Source organism: Oncorhynchus mykiss, chromosome 1, assembly GCF_057628025.1.
Source record: "Oncorhynchus mykiss isolate SJ-2025 chromosome 1, ASM5762802v1, whole genome shotgun sequence".
NCBI classification, from domain to species: Eukaryota; Metazoa; Chordata; class Actinopteri; order Salmoniformes; family Salmonidae; genus Oncorhynchus; species Oncorhynchus mykiss.
This window is the reverse complement of record NC_143022.1, coordinates 28,774,511-28,796,045: the sequence shown is the minus strand read 5'-3', so window position 1 is coordinate 28,796,045 and position 21,535 is coordinate 28,774,511. Positions and strand designations below refer to the sequence as shown.

At 43.6% G+C, this 21,535-nt stretch overlaps 1 protein-coding gene and 1 pseudogene across 4 annotated transcripts in view; both read left to right on the top strand.

Annotated features, from left to right (window-relative positions):
- The first annotated feature begins 330 nt into the window (after window positions 1-330).
- On the top strand, window positions 331-17,324 carry LOC110520192 (protein NLRC5-like; annotated as a pseudogene).
- A 992-nt stretch (window positions 17,325-18,316) lies between these two features.
- Window positions 18,317-21,535, top strand: part of LOC110520152 (copine-2) — a 39,513-nt gene continuing 36,294 nt past the window's right edge. For 2 of the 4 annotated variants that reach the window (XR_016491470.1, XR_005050752.2), the window contains exon 1: window positions 20,780-20,905. Coding sequence is in view for 1 of the 4 variants with exons in the window: in XM_036974738.2 (XP_036830633.1) it covers window positions 20,863-20,905 (43 nt within the window). In the remaining 3 variants the exon portion in view is untranslated. Of the gene's footprint in view, window positions 18,746-20,746; window positions 20,906-21,535 lie in introns of those variants that run through there. The other 2 variants (XM_021597260.3, XM_036974738.2) reach the window with 2 other exon arrangements.

Here is a 21,535-nt window from a genome sequence, read left to right as displayed (position 1 = left end):
GCGAGAACATGCCAATGCTTCTGGAATCACGGCGAATGTCTGTAGCCGGGTCTGTGACTAGTAAGTATGTATGTAATGTGCATGTGCCTGCCAATATTGACTATCTAACTAGGCTATACCCACATTATAGCCTAGCCTATATGGGGAAGATATCAATATGAGCCAGGACAGGATTTCCTTTCCATTTCCATGCCTCAAATGTTAGACTGATTGGACACCTAATCAATAAGCATAAAAAACCCTGCATTATAATAGTTAGATATATACTGTGTATGGAAGTGAAATAGTTGTTTTGTCTCAGACGTCACTTATTTATCTACAAGAAGGATGTCTTATTCAATGCCGTTTAATGGAGGTGCTTTGTCTTTTCTTGGGTTTCTCCTATATTTCCATTATTGGATTCTCTCCCTTTTGCTAGTCTTCTCAGAAGAAGTTGTTGAAAACAATAGTCATACCCTGGTTGATGAGTATATGCCATCTCAAGAGTGCTGTCTGAAACGCCCATGAATAGGTAAACACCAGTCTTTTCATGTCTCAGTAATATTTGTCATGGGGTTTGAATTTGAAAAGACTGTGTGAGCTAGCTCTGTTACTTGAAATTAGTAATTCTCTCTATAGTATGAGTTGTTTCTAAATTAGTACACAGTCACTAATATATTTTTTAAACAAAGTAATGAACATCTAAAAAATATATTGCCATGTTGTTGTGTTCAGGTCAGGAATATGTTTAGTGTTCATTTATAAGATGTTTTTTGTATCCAGACCACATAGAAAGTTACAAGGCTGCTGTGAGCAGATGTCTACTGCAGAGGTGGAAGATGGTGATGCAGGGTGTGGTGAAGGTTTCACTGGAAGAGACCTGGGTAAGTCTCCGCCACAAATCCCTGGTTAGACCAAGAGACAGGGCTGATTGACGGCTGGGCCCGCCAGAGCTCCAGGAGGGGGCTGTGGAAGACAGGGTGACCGTTGACTCCCTCCTGGGTTCAGAAGCCCGAGTCACATTGCTGTTGGGCCAGGCAGGGTCAGGGAAGACGCTACTAATGCACTGCTTAGGACAGCGCTGGGCTCAGGATGTCTTCCCCTCCTTTCACCTACTGGTCCTGCTAGAGTTCGGCCAGCTCAACCTCATGGCTCGGCTGCTGTCTCTGATAGAGCTGCTTTTTCGCTTCTTCCTTCCACCAGAGGGTGGGGAGGAGGAGGGTGCTGCTATTCTTGACTTCATCCTGAGAAAATATGCTGGATCTTTGATGGCTACAATGAGTTTCAAACTAAAATCACCCACTCAGGGAGTCTGAGTAGCCCATTCGACCCACAGTGCCCTCTACCCATGGCAGAGCTGATATCAGGGTTGTGCAGTCGCAGGATCCTCCCAGGATGCACCCTATTGATTACCTGGGATGTGACAGATTTGGAGAGCTCTGTTGACTGCGTTGGGGAGCTGCTAGGCTTCAATTGGCGCAGTGTGAAAGAATATGCTGAACAGTACTTCCAGGACAAGGATCTGGATCTAAAGGAGAAGGTAGTCAGTCACCTACTGGCCAACCATCACCTCCTCACCATGTGTTACTTGCCAGCTCTCTGCCATATTTGCTGTGTGTGCTTGGATCACATATTCTCCAGAGGTGGGTCTCAGTCCCAGGCTTTGCCCCAACTGCCAACCACCCTCACCCAGGTCTACCTCCAGATCCTCTGTGCCTTTCTGAGCCAATGCCCAGGGAGGGTCATGCCCTTGTTGCAGAGTCACAGGGCAGAGGTCACACAGCTGAGCTGCATGGCCATGAAGGGTCTGGAGGACAGCAGGATCGTGTTTCTCTCTGAGCAGGTTCCACCAGACCTGTTGGACTTCGTCACCAAGGCAGGTCTCCTCTCACAGGTGGACCTGACCCATGTGGATGGATCTAAAGGCCAGGGTTACACGTTCATGCACCTCACCATGCAAGAGTTTATGGGTGCGCTACACATCATGACCAGCGAGGACATCACAGAGGCCCAGCTTAGGAAGAAGTTGAACCTCAAGACCCACTGGACCATGAAATCAGACCCCAAGACGGTCTTCACTGATTCCCTCCACCTCTATGTGTAGGGCTTGCGGCCCCAGCCTGCTCTCCTTACCTGTTCCAGCTGGTTGAGGGAGCAGGGGCTGTGAGGTGGGTAAAGAAACGCCAGGCACTGGTTCTCAAATTGCTCCGGAGTCTGGCAGTGAGCACCAACCTGACTGGGCTCAAGGTAGTGGAGCTGTGCCACTGTATCCAGGAGACCCAGGATGCACACCTGGCCAGGGAGGTGGTGAGATCACATTCATGCTTTGAGGTAAGGAATATCACGTTGAACCCTGTAGATCTGGATTCCCTGGCCTTTGTTGTATTGTCTGCTGGAGTGGGAATGGGGCTGGACTTTGGAGCTTGTTCTATGGAACTAGAGTGTCTAGATATTCTACCCAGCTGCCAGCACATCGACTACCTAATGTGAGTTCATGACTCATTTATACACTGTGTACTAAACAATAATAATCCTGCATGAAATTACATTTAATTTTTCCTCTCTTTTTTTTCAATCCCTCAGTTTTCGAAGTCGCAAGTATGATGATAGATTTGCAGATAAACTGTCTAGCATCCTTCCCAGACTACCAACCCTGAAAAGATTTGAGTGAGTCCTTCTTAACTGAGTAACTCAGTTTTGAAAGGACCAACTTTCAAAGTTGTTTGTTTGTGTGTGAATGTCTAAGTGTGATGTGAATAATTATGCTTCTCTTCCCCAGGGGTAACCTGTGGTAACCTCACTGATGTGGGAGCTGCCAAACTTGCCAGAGCCCTGGAGAGCTGTCCATAGATCACGGAGCTCAAGTAGATGATTATTTAATTACCATAACAACCAAAGATTATTACCATGACTCTAAGATTTTGTAGACCCTTTTATCAAGAACTAACCAAACTTGGTTAAATATACAGTACCACTTGTGCCATGGTATAGTTGGTCTGATACTGTACTGAACAGTTGTCTGTTTGACAGCTTCAGTGACAACAGCCTGACCGACAGAGAAGCTGACCTCATTCAGAAGCTGCCCAGTCTAGCCTCTATCTTGTGAGTGTGTTGTTTCCTTGACTGGATCATATGTGTTGATCCTAGCCCTTCATGTTTATTAAGTGTAGCTTATTTCTATATTTGAGCAAGCTTGCATTTCTGTTAAGAAGCCTGTGTGTGTTGTATGTTTCCAGGCTGGGGAAGAATGGCTGCTCTCTGGAGATTATCTACACCCTTCTAGAGAAGATGACTTCCTGCCCCTCCATCCAGGAAGTCTATACTGAGTATGTTTTTAGACTTGACAATACCCACAGGGCACAGACGTCAATTCAACGTTCATTCCACATTGGTTAAACGTGATATCATTGAAATGACGTGGAAACAACATTGATTCAACAAGTGTATGCCCAGTGGGTAGAGACTTCATGTGTTCACAAACAGAACCTCCAGTTAACTGACTGCAGTACTGAGAAGAAATGTGCCTACTTTATCAGAAATGAAGAAAAAAAACAAGTATTGGTTAGTATATACCGGTAAACTATGTTTTATGTCCATGCTTTTTTCTAGGGGATAGAGAAACACCAGATTTCTAAGAGACGTTGGTGTGTACAATATTGTGGATAATGATAATGATGTGGATAATGTTTTCTACTGTAGGTGGTATGACATTGTCTCTGCTTTCCATCCTCTTTTCCCATGGTCCCTGTGTGCAGTCTGACGGGCTGTGCTCTTCGCCCCCCTCACTTGGACCGTCTGTGTGAGAATCTGAGGGACTGCTCTGCTCTGACTATGCTGGAGTAAGTGTTCTCAGGGAGAGGCTTTGGAGTGTGAAATAGCAATAAGGATAATTGTTGGTATGCACATATACAAGGACCTGTTTGTTTTTGTTTATACCCCCCCACCCCCCACCGTTGTCAGTATTTCCAACAATGCTTGGGAAAACAAAGGTCTGAAGAAGTTGTTGGACCTCTTGCCTCAGCTTAGCAACATACAGGAAATCAAGTAAGAATTTCTATAGCAACTCAAATGTCTTTTCCTTTTGTACCTTTTTTGTCCGTTTTTTTTTCTTAAAATCTTTTTTTCTGACCAGGGAGTTTCTGTATACCCTCATTTTGTTTTAGTGTCATTGAGAATGCAGTCAGCCAGGAAGGAGTTGTGCAGCCTAGCTGGAACCCTGTGCTCACACAGGAATACGAGTGAAGTCAATATCAGGTATTCACATCCCATTACTGTCTTATACAGACCAACACTTTTGTAAACAAACAGACATGCTTGAAACCGGCATGGTAGAACGTGTTTGAATTCATGTCTAGTAATATGTTTGCATTTGTGATGATTATTAACTATAAAACTGTTATATTCATCAGTCATGGGGGGAATAAGAAGCTGTTTCTGAAATTCCTATCCAGTAAAATGTAATAGAGCAACAGAGTAATAGCAATATACTGTATAATAACTCCTCTTTCTGATGATGTTGCTTTCAAAATACCAATTCTATGACTCTATGTTGTAGTCCTAATAACCGTTCACTGAATCTCTGTCATTTCAGAATACAATCAACAGGATTGGAACAGTGTACGAAACTCAGGTAGGACACAGAACGATATGTAACTTTTTGGGCGACCCGACCAAATTCACATAGAACTGTGAGTTATAGATCTGTCATTCTCAATTAGAGCTTTTGGTGGCGCGAATGCATAGTGCAAAAAGCCACAACATTTACTACTAGAGTTCTGCGTGGTTAAGATGAAATCATGCATCAAATTATCTTGAGTACCTGTAGCGGTCCTGTGGGTGGGTGGTTGGGTGGATGCAACTGTTCTGTGGGGGAGGGGTGGGTGGGTGTAGTGGTCCTGTGGGGGGGGCTATTCTACTTTACACTTTTTCTCTTGTAGTTGTTCTGCATCTTATTGAATGTGTGAGTGGGCGGGGCTCGGGCTGAGGGAAATTGGGATGAGGGAGGGGACGGGGTGAGGGTGAGGGTAAAGGTCTAGCATCCTGCTCTTTTCTTTTTTATTTAAGTTCCTCTGTCAATATAAATAAAATAAAACAAATTGTTTCACAAAAATGGTATCTATCATGTGTGAAGAGATTTGTGGATTCTCTGCCAAGGCTGCGGATTGCTAGCTCAGTGAAGTAAGACTCATTACAATGGCCTATCTTCCTTCAGTCCGTACAGTGAACTCCATTACGGCTAGCGCTGTCTTGTTTCACCAAGATAAACGTCCGTCAATTTACCTCCTCTGGTTAGCCCCTAAACAAACCTTATACAATACTGTTTTATCAGTGGAAGCAGATGCATCTGTTCTATCTTTGTGGGGGTTAGTTGTGCTTTCTTGTACAGCTGTGTTCTGTTTTTATCTGCAGTCTTGATGATAACAGACTCACTCAGATGGGGGCTCTCTACATTCTGAACACAGTGACGACCTGTGAAAAAGTGGTTGAAGTGGATGTAAGGTAAAATCTGTTGAACAATGCCATATTGACAAAGTTAACATTTACTTGTCTAGAACCCCCATATAGCAGTGTTCCCCAATAGGAGGTCCGCGGGCCAAATTCGGCCCACAGGTGATTTTATTTGTCTGAAGTTTTTTGAGCACATATTATTTTAAAATAGTTTTTGCTGTAGTACATAAAAGATTGTAAAATCACCAGGAAATCAGCTCAAAGTGATTTTAATTTAGGAAATCTGTTCCAAATTATTCCGACACATAAATAGAGAGGCATTTGTGATTGTATCCCAATGTAATCAAGGTTTGAAATGATTCCGTTTTTGTCAAATACTATATCTGTTTGGGATGCTGGTACTAAGACTGCACTCAACGAGCTGTATACAGCCATAAGCAAACAGGAAAACACTCATCCAGAGGGGGCGCTCCTAGTGGCCGGGGACTTTAATGCAGGGAAACTTAAATCCGTTTGACCTAATTTCTACCAGCATGTTAAATGTGCAACCAGAGGGAAAAAAAACTCCAGACCACCATTACTCCACACACAGAGACGCGTACAAAGCTCTCCCTCGCCTTCCATTTGGCAAATCTGACCATAACTCTATCCTCCTGATTCCTGCTTACAATAAAAAACTAAAGCAGGAAGCACCAGTGACTCGCTCAATAAGGAAGTGGTCAGATGAAGCAGGTGCTAAGCTACAGGACTGTTTTGCTAGAACAGACTGGAATATGTTCTGTTATTCTTCCGATGGCATTAAGGAGTACACCACATCAGTCACTGGCTTCATCAATAAGTGCATTGATGATGTCATCCTCACAGTGACCGTACATACATACCCCATCCAGAAGCCATGGATTACAGGTAACATCCGCACTGAGCTAAAGGGTAGAGCTGCCGCTTTCAAGAAGCGGGACTTTAACCCGGAGGCTTATAAGAAATCCCGCTATGCCCTCAGACAAACCATCAAACAGGCAAAGCGTCAATACAGGACTAAGATTGAATTGTACTACACCGGCTCCGACGCTCATCAGATGTGGCAGGGCTTGCAAACTATTATGGACTACAAAAGGAAGCAAAGCCGTGAGCTGCCCAGTGACACGAGCCTACCTGGATAAAAGGAACACCGACGTGAGAATACTATTCATCGACTACAGCTCAGAGATCAACACCATAGTGCCCTCAAAGCTCACCACTATGCTAAGGACCCTGGGACTAAACACCTCCCTCTGCAACTGAATCGTGGACTGCCTGACTGGCCACCCCCAGGGGGTAAGGGTAGGTAACAACACATCTGCCACTCTGATCCTCAACACGGGGGCCCCTCAGGGGTGCATGCTCAGTCCCCTCCTGTAGTCCCTGTTCACCCATGACTGCATGGCCAAGCACAACTCCAACACCATCATTAAGTTTGCAGACGACACAACAGTGGTAGTAGGCCTGATCACCGACAATGATGAGACAGCCTATAGGGAGGAGGTCAGAGACCTGATATTGTGGTGCCAGGATAACAACCTCTCCCTCAATGTGATCAAGACAAAGGTGATGATTGTGGACTACGGGGCTGTAGTGGATCAGGTTGAGAGCTTCAAGTTCCTTGGTGTCCACATCACCAGCAAACTATTGTGGTCCAAACACACCAAGACAGTTGTGAAGAGGATACAACAACTCCTATTCCCCCTCAGGAGACTGAAATGATTTGGCATGGGTCCTCAGATCCTCAAAAAGTTCTACAGCTGCATCATCGAGAGCAACCTGACTGGTTGCATCACCGCCTGGTATGGCAACTGCTCGGCCTTCGACCGCAAGGCACTACAGAGGGTAGTGTGAACAGCCCAGTACATCACTGGGGCCAAGCTTCCTGCCATCCAGGACCTCTATACCAGGCGGTGAGGAAGGCCCATCAAATTGTTAGAGACACCAGTCACCCTAGTCATAGACTGTTCTCTCTGCTACCGCACGGCAAGCGGTACTGGAGTGCCAAGTATAGGTCAAAACGGACGTAAGAGGTCCACAAGACTCCTGAACCGCTAATCAAATGGCTACCTGGACTATTTGTATTGTCCGCCCCCCCACCCCCATTTTTACACTGCAGCTACTCTGTTTATTATCCATGCATAGTCACTTTACCTCTACCTACATGTACATATTACCTACATTACCTCGACTAACCGGTGCCCCCGCACATTGACTCTGTACCGGTACCCCCTGTATGTAGCCTCCACATTGACTCTGTACCGGTACCCCCTGTATGTAGCCTCCACATTGACTCTGTACCGGTACCCCCTGTATGTAGCCTCCACATTGACTCTGTACCGGTACCCCCTGTATGTAGCCTCCACATTGACTCTGTACCGGTACCCCCTGTATGTAGCCTCCACATTGACTCTGTACCGGTACCCCCTGTATGTAGCCTCGCTACTGTTATTTTATTGTTGCTCCTTATTTATTTGTTATTTGATTTGTTTAATTTTTACTTCAGTTTATTTAAGTAAATACTTTTTTTTCTTAAAACTGCAATGTTGGTTAAGGGCTTAAGTAAGCATTTCACTGTAAGGTGAAATCTGAACATCTGTTGCGTTCGGCGCATGTGACAAATGCAATTTGATTTGATTTGATTTGGATTCTTGCCGTCAATTTGTAGAAAGTATTTATTACTATGTTCCGGCTCCCCGACCATCCGCTCAAGGAAAAATCGTCCAACAGCTGAATGTAACTGGGGACCCCTGCCATATAGTTTGTGCTGTAAGTCTGTGTATTGTTTTGTCTGTCTGTAGTTTGGGAACTGAGAAGAGGACGCTCATCCGCTTTGAACTGGACAGTGACTGTGGCAAAACTCTGAGGTAAGACAACAAAAAGGCTACTTTCTGCTCATCAATTGAAGTAACAACACAAATACCATACTGTGAACTCATTTAGCTAGGCAAACAGGAAGCATTGTTTATTTTGTTCTCGGAAAAATAACATATCGAAACTGGAAGGATTGCCAGTATAAATGATATCAGACCTCTCCCATATAACTCATAGACATGACATCTATCTCCCCACAGCTTCAGTCTCTCACCTTCTTTTTCTGCTTCATGTTCCCTGGATCCTTCAGTCTGAGAGAGTGTCATTTTGGGGCTGACCATCTGCAGAAACTAGCAGAGATTCTGAAGAGCTGTGCTGCTCAGTTGGTCAAACTGAGGTGAGAATGGGACTGGGAAAACTGCCTGACCTTTGAGATAATGAACCTGAAACTCATCAAATTTGAAAAAGTTAAAATAACCCCACTGAATTTGAAAGAATCGCAGAAGTACAGCATGACTGGCAGTAGAAGGATGATAATACACTGAACAAAGATATAAATGCAACATGCAACAATTTCAACTATTTTATTGAGTTACAGTTTATAAGGAAATCAGTCAATTGAAATCAATGAATTTAGGCCATAATCTATGGATTTGACATGTCTGGGCAAGGGTGTAGCCATGGGTGGGCCTGGGAGGGTATAGGCCCACCAACTGGGGAGCTAGGCCCAGTCAATCAGAATGACTGTTTTCATACAAAAGGGCTATATTACAGACATAAATATTCCTCAGCCCCCCCTCCCCTCAGATGATCCCGCAGGTGAAGAAGCCGGATGTGGAGGTCCTGGGCCGGTGTGGTTACACCTGGTCTGCGGTTGTGAGGCCAAATTCTCTAAAACTAAGTTGGAAGCGGCTTATGGTAGAGAAATGGACATTCAATTCTCTGGTAGGCATTCCTGTAGTCAGCATGCCCATTGCATGCTCCCTCAAAACTTCAGACATCTGTGGCATTGTGTTGTGTGACAAAACTGCACATTTTAGAATGGCTTTTTATTGTCCCCAGCACAAGGTGCACCTGTGTAGTGATCATGCTGTTTAATCTGCTTCTTGATATGTCACATCTGTCAGGTGGATGGATTATCTTGACAAAGGAGAAATGCTCACTAACAGGGATGTAAAAAAAAATGTGCAAAGAATATGAGAGAAATAAGCTTTTTGTGTGTATGGAACATTTCTGGTATCTTTTATTTCAGCTCATGAAACATGGGACCAACACTTTATAGTATTTTTTCCTCTATGATTCTGGGGAACACTGTTTTCTCTTGTGTATGTAGGTTATCCTGTAACACCATGCAGAGAGAAGGCCTTTTGGCTCTACAGAACAGCCTGACTGCCCTGTCCTCATTACACACCCTGGAGTGAGCCCGCACGCACGCATGCACGCACGCACGCAAGCACATACACACACATATACACACACACACTGGTGATTGACTCTGCAAGTTATTGGAAGTGAAACTACTGACTTTCTCCCTTCAGTATAAGAAACAACGGCCTGAGTGTTCAGGTGATTGAAGACTTGGTGAAGCAGCTGAGGTGTGTTCATGTCCAACGCTATATCAGGTGAGGAGGATATGGGAATAGCATTTGTGTGTGGGATCTCTTGTGTGAGTGTGTATGATTCAGGTTGTCTGTATTTCCCATCAGTATTGAGGAGACGTGGATCACAGCAGAAGCAGCTGTTAACCTGGTCTCCTGCTGCTTGAACCTGAACCACAACATACACACCATCAGGTGAGAATTCATGTTGGCATTGGGGTAATATTTAGAAGTATAGTAAAATAGAACATGATATTCATAATTTATGTGTGAACTTATTTTGCAGGGTAAACCACACCACTGTACACATTACTTTGGAAAAACACACAAATCACACTCCTACCAGGTAAAGCTGAAATACATTTTCGTTGTCTATTTGCAAAATATTTTTAGATGTGAAGATAAAGATAACAGCTCTTTCTGTTTTAACTGAGCTGGCTTCATTTGTGTTTCAGTGGTGATTCTGCAGACATGGCTAGCTCTCTGTCTACCGTGACCATCAGGTGAAAGCAGCCTCCTCTGTTATTCCTACATCAACAGGAATGTGTGTAAGATGGCTCACAATTGGTTACTGCATATTCTCCCTGTTGTATGTTCCTGCCTCTTGTGTTTCAGCCTAGTAGACTGTGCAGTACAAGGGCACCACCTAGTGTCTCTGAAGACTGTGCTCCAGAGATCAAATAAAATGTTATTTGTCACATACACATGGTTAGGAGATGTTAATGCGAGTGTAGCGAAATGCTTGTGCTTCTAGTTCCGACAATGCAGTAATAACCAACAAGTAATCTAGCTAACAATTCCAAAACTACTACCTTATAGACACAAGTGTAAGGGGATAAAGAATATGTACATAAAGATATATGAATGAGTGATGGTACAGAGCGGCATAGGCAAGATACAGTAGATGGTATTGAGTACAGTATATACATATGAGATGAGTAATGTAGGGTATGTAAACAAAGTGGCATAGTTTAAAGTGGCTAGTGATACATGTATTATATAAAGATGCAGTAGATGATATAGAGTACAGTATATACGTATACATATGAGATGAATAATGTAGGGTATGTAAACATTATATTAGGTAGCTTTGTTTAAAGTGGCTAGTGAAATATTTTACATCATTTCCCATCAATTCCCATTATTAAAGTGGCTGGAGTTGAGTCAGTGTGTTGGCAGCAGCCACTCAATGTTAGTGGTGGCTGTTTAACAGTCTGATGGCCTTGAGATAGAAGCTGTTTTTCAGTCTCTCGGTCCCAGCTTTGATGCACCTGTACTGACCTCGCCTTCTGGATGATAGCGGGGTGAACAGGCAGTGGCTCGGGTGGTTGTTGTCCTTGATGATCTTTATGGCCTTCCTGTGACATCGGGTGGTGTAGGTGTCCTGGAGGGCAGGTAGTTTTCCCCCGGTGATGCGTTGTGCAGACCTCACTGTGGGCGGAGCAGTTGCCGTACCAGGCGGTGATACAGCCCGACAGGATGCTCTCGATTGTGCATCTGTAGAAGTTTGTGAGTGCTTTTGGTGACAAGCCGAATTTCTTCAGCCTCCTGAGGTTGAAGAGGCGCTGCTGCGCCTTCTTCACGATGCTGTCTGTGTGGGTGGACCAATTCAGTTTGTCTGTGATGTGTACGCCGAGGAACTTAAAACTTACTACCCTCTCCACTACTGTTCCATCGATGTGGATAGGGGGGTGTTCCCTCTGCTGTTTCCTGAAGTCCACAATCATCTCCTTAGTTTTGTTGACGTTGAGTGTGAGGTTATTTTCCTGACACCACACTCCGAGGGCCCTCACCTCCTCCCTGTAGGCCAAACTTGATGATTGAGTTGGAGGCGTGCGTGGCCACGCAGATGTGGGTGAACAGGGAGTACAGGAGAGGGCTCAGAACGCACCCATGTGGGGCCCCAGTGTTGAGGATCAGCGGGGTGGAGATGTTGTTGCCTAACCTCACCACCTGGGGGAGGCCCGTCAGGAAGTCCAGTACCCAGTTGCACAGGGCGGGGTCGAGACCCAGGGTCTCGAGCTTGATGACGAGCTTGGAGGGCACTATGGTGTTAAATGCCGAGCTGTAGTCGATGAACAGCATTCTCACATAGGTATTCCTCTTGTCCAGATGGGTTAGGGCAGTGTGCAGTGTGGTTGAGATTGCATCGTCTGTGGACCTATTGGGGCGGTAAGCAAATTGGAGTGGGTCTAGGGTGTCAGGTAGGGTGGAGGTGACATGGTCCTTGACTAGTCTCTCAAAGCACTTCATGATGACGGAAGTGAGTGCTACGGGGCGGTAGTCGTTTAGCTCAGTTACCTTAGCTTTCTTGGGAGCAGGAACAATGGTGGCCCTCTTGAAGCATGTGGGAACAACAGACTGGGATAGGGATTGATTGAATATGTCCTTAAACACACCAGCCAGCTGGTCTGCGCATGCTCTGAGGGCGCGGCTGGGGATTCCGTCTGGGCCTGCAGCCTTGCGAGGGTTAACACGTTTAAATGTTTTCCTCACGTCGGCTGCAGTGAAGGAGAGTCTGCATGTTTTGGTTGCGGGCCATGTCAGTGGCACTGTATTGTCCTCAAAGCGGGCAAAAAAGTTATTTAGTCTGTCTGGGAGCAAGACATCCTGGTCCGTGACGGGGCTGGTTTTCTTTTTGTAATCCGTGATTGACTGTAGACCCTGCCACATACCTCTTGTGTCTGAGCCGTTGAATTGAGATTCTACTTTGTCTCTATACTGCCGCTTAGCTTGTTTGATTGCCTTGCGGAGGGAATAGCTACACTGTTTGTAGATGCCCTCTGCTGCAGGACCTAGAGTAAGTATCTGCGAGAAGGGACCTAGGAATACTTTAGTAGTTAAAGTGTTTGTAATGTCTAATTTAATTTAGTTGTATTAAGTTATACCTATTTCTTATTTTCCTCTAGTTTGCCACACAACAGCATCGGTAGAGTGGGAGCAGAGTTGCTCTGCTCTGTCCTACCATCCTTAGTTAGTCTGAGGAAACTCTGGTGAGGCTTATGTTGTTGTTCATTTGGGGGTTGGAAGAGCTTTACATGGGTTTTGTAGGCCAAAGATGAATATCTTAGGCTGTACATGAAAAATATAAACATGTTTATATTTTTCTGTAGTCTTGAGTCAAAAGAAACATCTGAAGATGTGGTATTGCTCCTTGCCGAGGGGTTGTTGCAGGCTAAAAGCATTGAGAGCTTGAAGTAAGTGATTGTCAATTCTCTCTATTCCTACTTATGTTTCAATTCTGGCCCTGACTCTGACCTTTCACCACTCTCTCCCCCTTAGTTCTTCTGGTCATGTGATCAGTGACAGAGGAGCTGTAGTTCTGACCAGAACACTCCAGAACCTACCAAATATCAGAACAATCAAGTAATAACTGACACGCTTTGTTTCTCTACATATCACCCCTACCTGTATTCCCCCACCTGGCCAGTGACACAACAATACTTATGCTGATCCCTCTGTCCCCCAGTCTGTCCCTGTGCTCTGGTTGGACAGCTGAAGGAGCATTGGACCTGGTCAAAGGGCTTGGACAGTGTCTCTCTCTGGAGGGGATCAGGTAAAAAACCTTCGCTCTTGAGATTCCCTCACCAACTCTGACCTCCCACTGCAGCACAGCATGACCACCATGACTGACAGCTATTCCTATGATATACTGTGTGTCCTGGGGTAAGGGTATGAGCTAAATACCTGTATCCTGTCCACAGCCTTGACTCTGCACAGCTGGATCAAGAGAGCCCAGTCTCCTTGGCACAGGGACTATGACTTTCTTGAAGAGGCTAAAGTGAGTAGAGCTTCCTGATAGAGAACGTAGTGGGCTTTTCCATGCCTGAGACAAATGTGGTGTAGAGTGTTATCTTCGCCAATGATTTGTGATCTGTCTGTAGTCTGAATAAGAAAGTAACCATGGTGACTGGATCCCCAGGGGAGGGGACCACACTGGTCCTACTGGCCTCTCTGGAGGGGCTCAGAGCAATGGAGGAGATTGAGTGAGTAGAATAATGATAACACGCATGTCAAGTAGTATCTGACTTCTGCATGAACTAGCCATCACTTCTGATGTGTTATTGTCAATGTGTGTCTGGCCTGCAGGTTGGAGGGGATGAGGATGTCAGATAAAGGAGTGGAGGAGCTTATCAAACACCTACCCACCTGGACAGGCCTGAGGAAGATCAGGTAGGCTCCAGGGATTATTGAACTGGAGGAATGGCTAGGGAACAGACTTGGACAAAAAATAGTCAACATAATTGAATGTGTCAAATTAAGCTAAGACATGCATCAGCAATCTGTCAAATGATCCAATGTTAGAACCTGTCAAAGTACCAGGTAATATTCCAATGGGCTTCATGGGTACAACTTTGGTGTGTTTAGGATTAAGGCAGACATTTTAGATTTGTCATCATGAAAGAGGTACAGTGCAGTCGGAAAGTATTCAGACCCCTTGACTTTTTTCACATTTTGTTACGTTACAGCCTTATTCTAATATGAATTCATTTTTGCCCCCCTCATCAATCTACACAAAATACCCCATAATGACAAAGCAACAACACATTTACATAAGTATTCAGACCCTTTACTCAGTATTTTGTTGAAGCACCTTTGGAGCTATTACAGCCTTGAGTCTTCTTGGGTATGATGCTACAAGCTTGGAACACCTGTATTTGGAGTGTTTCTCCCATTCTACTCTGCAGATCCCCTCAACCTTTGTCAGATTTGATAGGGAGCGTCTACATTTGCACACACTATACATAGATTTTTATGTTGTGTTATTGACTTGACGTTTGTTTATGTGTAACTCTGTGTTATTGTTTTTGTTGCACTGCCTTGCTTTATCTTGGCCAGGTTGCAGTTGTAAATGAAAACTTGTTCTCAACTGGCTGACCTGGTTGGTGAAATAAATGTAATTTTTTTTTTAAATGTTCAGATCTCTCCAGAGATGTTCGATCCAGTTCAAGTCCAAGCTCTGTCTGGGCCACTCAAGGACATTCAGAGACTTGTCCTGAAGCCACTCCTGCATTGTCTTGGCTGTGTGCTTAGGGTCATTGTCCTGTTGAAAGGTGAACCTTCACCCCAGTCTGAGGTCCTGAGCGCTCTGGAGCAGGTTTTCATCAAGGATCTCTCTGTACTTTGCTCCATTCATCTTTCCCTCGATCCTGACTAGTCCCCACAGCTTGATGCTGCCACCACCATGCTTCACCAGGTTTCTCCAGACGTGACCCTTGGCATTCAGGCCAGAGAATCTTGTTTCTTATGGTGAGAGTCCTTTAGGTGCCTTTTGGCGTACTCTAAGCGGGCTGTCATGTGCCTTTTACTGAGGAGTGGCTTCCGTCTGGCCACTCTACCATAAAGGCCTGCTTGGTGGAGTGCTGCAGAGATGATTGTCCTTCTGGAAGGTTCTCCCATCTCCACAGAGGAACTCTGGAGCTCTGTCAGAGTGACCATCGGGTTCTTGGTCACCTCCCTGACCAAGGCCCTTCTCCACCGATTGCTCAGTTTGGCCAAGGGCGGCCAGCTCTAGGAAGAGTTTTGGTGGTTCCAAACTTCTTCCATTTAAGAATGATGGAGGCCACTGTGTTCTTGGTGACCTTCAATGCTGCAGAAATGTTTTGGTATACTTCCCCAGATCTGTGCCTCGACACAAGCTCCTGTCTCAGAGCTTTACGGACAATTCTTTCGAACTCATGGTTTTTGCTCTGACATGCACTGTCAACTGCGGGACCTTATACAGACATGTGTGGTCCTTTCTAAATCATGTCCAATCAATTGAATTGACCACAGATGGACTCTAATCAAGTTGTAGAAACATCTCATGGATGATCAATGGAAACAGGATGCACCTGAGCTCAAGTTCAAGTCGCATAGAAAATAGTCTGAATACTTGTGTAAATAAGGTATTTCTGTTCTTTATTTATATTAAATTTGCTAAAATGTATAAAAAAAACTATTTTTGATTTGTCATTATGGGGTATTGTGTGTGGATTGATGAGAAAAAAAACAATTTAATACATTTTAGAATAAGGCTGTAACGTAACAAATGTAACAATAAGTCAAGGGGTCTGAATACTTTCCGAAAGCACTGTATAGAGAGGGTTCAAAGTGCTGATTGGTTTGTAAAGACACACCTTTATTATATTGTCCTCACAAAGTTCAGCTTATTCTACTTCCTGAACTGGTGCAGAGGAAACATACTGATGAAACATACTGATATTATGAGCTATGATATAAAGTGAACCTGTTTCTCTCTCAATCCTTAGAAGAGGAGAGTGTTGACCCAGATTTCTGTGTAAAACACAGACTGGGACATCATTTAACTTCTTTATCTTTGTGTGTCAGCCTGTCAGATAACTATATTGGTGACCAAGCAGGAGAGAGGCTGATCCAGACCCTGGCTAACTGCACAGAACTGGAGGTACTCCAGTAAGGCCATGTTCCAAATATCTATCCATAGTTCCCTATTTCTAATGGGCTTTCAAAACGGACAAAAATAAAAGGTTAGAATTTTGACTGCAAACTATGCACCGCCTGACCCATTACATTATATCTCAGTCTGTCCAGAAATAAACTCAGCCTAGCCTGTGCTGCCAAGATGGGACAAGTTCTGCCCACACTCACTCACATCAGGGTTCTAGAGTAAATCTATTCCCATCTGTTTTTTTGTTTGGCTTGGATTGTGTTAAGTTTATTTATTGATTTTATGCATCTATTGCAATGTAACTGCAACCCTAACCCTTGTTTATGTTCACCGTTGTGTTTTTCAGAGAACCTGATTGGTAGAGAAGGATCTGTCAGTATCTCCAATGCTCTGATCTTCATGAAGTATTTTAAAAAGATACAGTAAGATATACCTAATGTAATCTGCTACATACAGACTGTGTATTCTCTGCTCAATCTTGGGGAATGCAGAGGAGTTAGCTGCAGTTAGCTGTTAATGTACTTGTTGTCTTTCAGCTTGACCTCCATAGGGACTTCAGAGCTCTCTGGTCTAGCTGCTAGCTTGGCTTGCTGTGTCTGTGCAGAGGATGTCAGGTAAGGGCATGGCCACAGTGTCAGGAGGACCGTATACAGGCAGCAAAGAGCTTTATTCTTCTGGTTCTCATGTTCATGACCAAATTGGGGGGGGGGGGGGGGGTGTAAGACTGAGATGTCTTATTTGAGATAATATTTGATGAGGTAGGGTTTCAGACATTTTCGGAAGACGGGCAAGGATTCTCTTGTAGGGGTGGAACGGTCAAGAGACCAGAGGTGGCTTGGAAATGTAGCTGGAAAATGTTTAGTTGAATTCTGTCAATCGTATTAATGTACTTATGCTGACTATCAATCAGCTATTGGGTACTATCTTTGTTGTGTACAATGCCAGTAATACTCCTTTCCTCTCCCTGTTTGACCAGACTGTGGAGGAATAGTATCTCTGCGAGTGATGCCCAGAGACTGAGACAGAGGGAGAAGAGGTTCAACTTCTTCTCCACGTAGCCTATGATCTACTCATTCAGCAGAACAGTCAACTTGCACTTTTATTTTTATAATATTTTATGCACTTAGAGACCACATTTCCTTAAAATTACAGCAGGTCATCAAATCAAACAATACAATGATCCTTGTAGGGGGGGGGCAGTGAACCTTTATTCCAACCCTGGGAACTGGTCTCTATCTCTCTTTCTTCCTCTTCCTGGAAAGGTCTGTGTGTTGTCTCTATCCACTCTCATATGTATTTCTGCATTGATTTTTAATCTGGGATTCATTGATTGCTTAAGGTTTGCAGAAGTATTTATTTTTCACATCTGACTAAAAGGGTCGGTGAGACCAAGTCAATTTGTTCTCTTGAACTGCTGGATTCTAATTCTGTCATTGCTCATGTTTCAAATCAAATCAAAGTTTATTTGTCACGTGCGCCGAATAAAACAGGTGTAAACCTTACAGTGAAATGCTGACTTACAGGCTCTAACCAATGGTGTATTTTATCTGCAAATGTATTCCTTACACTTGTTGTGTTTTGTGTGGCCTATTTCTTGTTTACTTGTTTTTGTAATGTCCATTTTGATGTTTTATTCTGACATGCACTGGTCTAATAAAGTGTGAGACAAGTCTTCTTCTTCATATTCTATGCTATGTAAATAGTGATTTTCTTTATCTGAATTTACCTCTAGATGGCAATACAATTTCACAATATAAGGTTCTATTCTGAATCAAGAAAAAATAACCTCCAGTCATCTCCATCTGAAATGTTTACACAATTAATATTTTTTTGTCTTCTTTATTTGACAAAATAATCAATACTCACTGATGTAAAGGATGAGCTGTTGACTATATTGTACCTTGTAAATTGAGACTGACAGAGTGTTTTGGCAAATGAGACAGCAGTGCACCAGATTCAATCAAGCACTGGGGTATATTCTCCCACCACCCCAACAAAAAGTTGAGTGACCTTCAACTATGTCATGTGATGTAATATACTGCACTTCTGTGTCAAACATATTGGCACTGAGATGTACAGAATGTGTCCCTATTTGAGTGATACCTTATTACACAAAAAGCCTATATGTTAAGAAAATATGTAGCTTAGTCTATGTATTACCAAACCAGAGCATTTATATTTTCATTTTGCTGAAGGCAATTATCCCAGAATAGAGCGCGTGTGATTCGGGCGGAGTTCAGAGCAATGCGCGACTACTAGTATCGCTCCTCTACACCACTCGGCTAGAGACTGTCACAGCGCAGAATGACCTGCCCCCGTGGCGAACTACAACAATTTGTTTTCCCCTGATGATATTTTTTGACATCATGAAAATAACTTCAATTTGTGCATAGGGAGAAAAGTGTTTGAGCTATCAAGAAATAAGGAATCTTCAGAGAAGAGAAGTGGGTAGAGTAGTACTTAAATCACGTTTACTAAGGTAAGTGAATATTGGGGCTCTTGGGCAGTGTATTTTTGTCATATGCTATTAACGGTATGCATATAACGGTATGCATATTATGTCTGGAAATATGTACATTAAGTAAATTCATGACTCTGAAATTAAAATGCAAGGTGTTCAAAGGTGTGCTGCAAATTCAAATATTACCAGTGAATTTGGGATATTGATATATTGTAATTCTCAATGTACTACTTCTGAAACTGTAAACTGATGTAAATATTTAGGGCTGCACACAGGATATGTCAGAGGTTATTGTGAACATAATGTTTGTGTCACATACAGATCTACAGAAAACCCTCACAAAGCTCAAGCTGTCAAGCACAAGAGTAAACAGAGACAGTTGTCACTAGTTCTAAAGCAGAAATGTCACAGTCTTCTCAGAGACCCATGTCTTTACTTCTCTGGTTCACTCCTGTCTGTCTATTAAAATGGGGACGTAGCTTATCTCTATTGGTCTCTTGCTCTCTGCATTGCTCCATCTCTCTCTGGACTTTTTGGTTGTTAAAATATATTCTGAAATCTATACAATTTCTATTGTACGCCACCATCAAAGGTGGAGAAACTCTGTTCCCTTCTCACCCACCCTCACAAGTATTCTCCAGTGACATTTGCGCTCTCACAGTAGAGCAGATGATGCAGTCAGCCTGGTCCTTAAGCACTGAGATTAGTGAAGATGGGAATTCAATTTACATCATGGGTTGAAAATGGTCTTGATAGATAATAATCTTGATAAATCGCAATCTATGTATATTTCTCACAGTTTATGTGTTGATTTAGCCTGGACCATTTGCACATGTAGCATTATTACTGGCACAAGAGCCAATTGAATATTTTTACCATCTGAATGAATGGTCTGAGAAAAGGTAGCCCAAGGGGCATCTGGGGGGGACTTTAGGTTTGCAGACAACCAGCCCTGTATTTACCTGTGGGGAGGCCACTTCCTCTGCCACACAGACAGGAAGACAACATGACACTGAGGGTGGTGACCTGGGTCTGTAACTCACAGATCGCCAGTCTTTAAGGTTGCCTACTGTATTCAACTCAGTTTTCGGTATGTGATTATATAATTGCGTGTTCAGCGACGGACATTAAAATAATTCTAACTAAGAGGGTAAAGTATCAAAGTTCCTATTTGAACTTCAATACACAAACAGTATGTGGCATTGTCTTTTGACATTCCAATCACTGACAGTTCTAGGCTTCCTTAAAATTGCAGTGTCTGCCTCTCCTCTGTAGCCACTTACTTATATCCCATGGCGATGTTTCCCCTATATTTTCCCCCTACATGTTTCCCCAGCATCCATTTAAAAGCGAGATGCGCTTTGGCTCAATAACTGGAAGTCTACGGGAACAGCTAGCATGTCATTGTACTAATGCTAGTAGCAATGCAGTCCCCCCCCCCCCCCCCCCCAACCCGTTACCGTTACCACCACTATTGAAAAAAATCCTAGGGAAAACACTGCATAGTATTGCCCCATTCCCCTATTCCCCACAAATATGCTTATTGTACCCTGGGAAAATTCCTAGGGAAAACACTGCATAGTATTGCCCCATTCCCCTATTCCCCACAAATATGCTTATTGTACCCTGGGAAAGAAAATGCTCAATTTCTGCCACTTGTCAGCATACACCAGGGCAGACAGGTAATTAGAGTGTTAGAGTAAATGACCATGTACGTTGTGTTTACTGTGCTATTAAGGTGAGTGAGGCACAGTTTCCAGTTTGAGCGATAAGGGGTTGTTGGTGTGTGTGTGTGTGTGTGTGTGTGTGTGTGTGTGTGTGTGTGTGTGTGTGTGTGTGTGTGTGTGTGTGTGTGTGTGTGTGTGTGTGTGTGTGTGTGTGTGTGTGAGAGTGTGTGTGTGTGTGTGTGTGTGAGAGTGTGTGTTTGGATTGTCGATCTCTCTGTTTGTATAAGGATAAGGATGATTATGCTGTTGATTTGGTAACAATACAAGTTTTCCATGACATCATCAGCCATCAGAAGTGAACAAATAGAATGTGGCTATTATGCTAAAAATGGCCCTTATGGTCAGGGTATATATGGCCAAAGCTTTGCCTTAGGTGTGAAGAGTGTTTTAGTCACTCCAGTGACTGTAATGTTGGATGGACTGAACCTGAGGGGCTGTTTAGGGATATGGGGTGAGTTATCCCCCTTTTTACTTTAGGTATGTGAGCAATACTATGCTGATGTCTTCAGTATAATATTTTTACGGATACCAAAACAACATTTAACCGTTTACATTATACAAGCGAACGAGAATATGATACTTTACTTTTGCGCACTTGCTTGCGCATACGTACATCCATGAAGAGTGATTATGATTTGGTTGGCAGTGTGTGATGTGTGTGTTTATGTGACGGAACACGTCCGTATGCTCCCTTTGTACACTTTTTCCATTTGCTTTGGTTGAAGCTAATTATTGGTAACGGAAGACCTTCATATGGTAAGAGCTTCATAGAGAGCCTCATCTATAGTGCTTATATAAAAAAGTCCATTAACCATATCAGAAAATGACAATGTAAGTAAATAATCATTTTGGTTTTAGTTGTATTTACAGTGGTTTTATTACAACCTTATATTGAATTACTTAAGTTAACAAATGATGCTATAACATATGCAGTTGCACATCTGTGGTCTCTAGGGAATATAACCAATTTCCTGGTTCCACTAGCAGTGGAAGGAGGGTCTTCCACAATGGCACATCAGTATCTTAGCAACAAGAGCTCTCACCATACTCATCATGTCCTTACAAATTACTTTACCTGTGC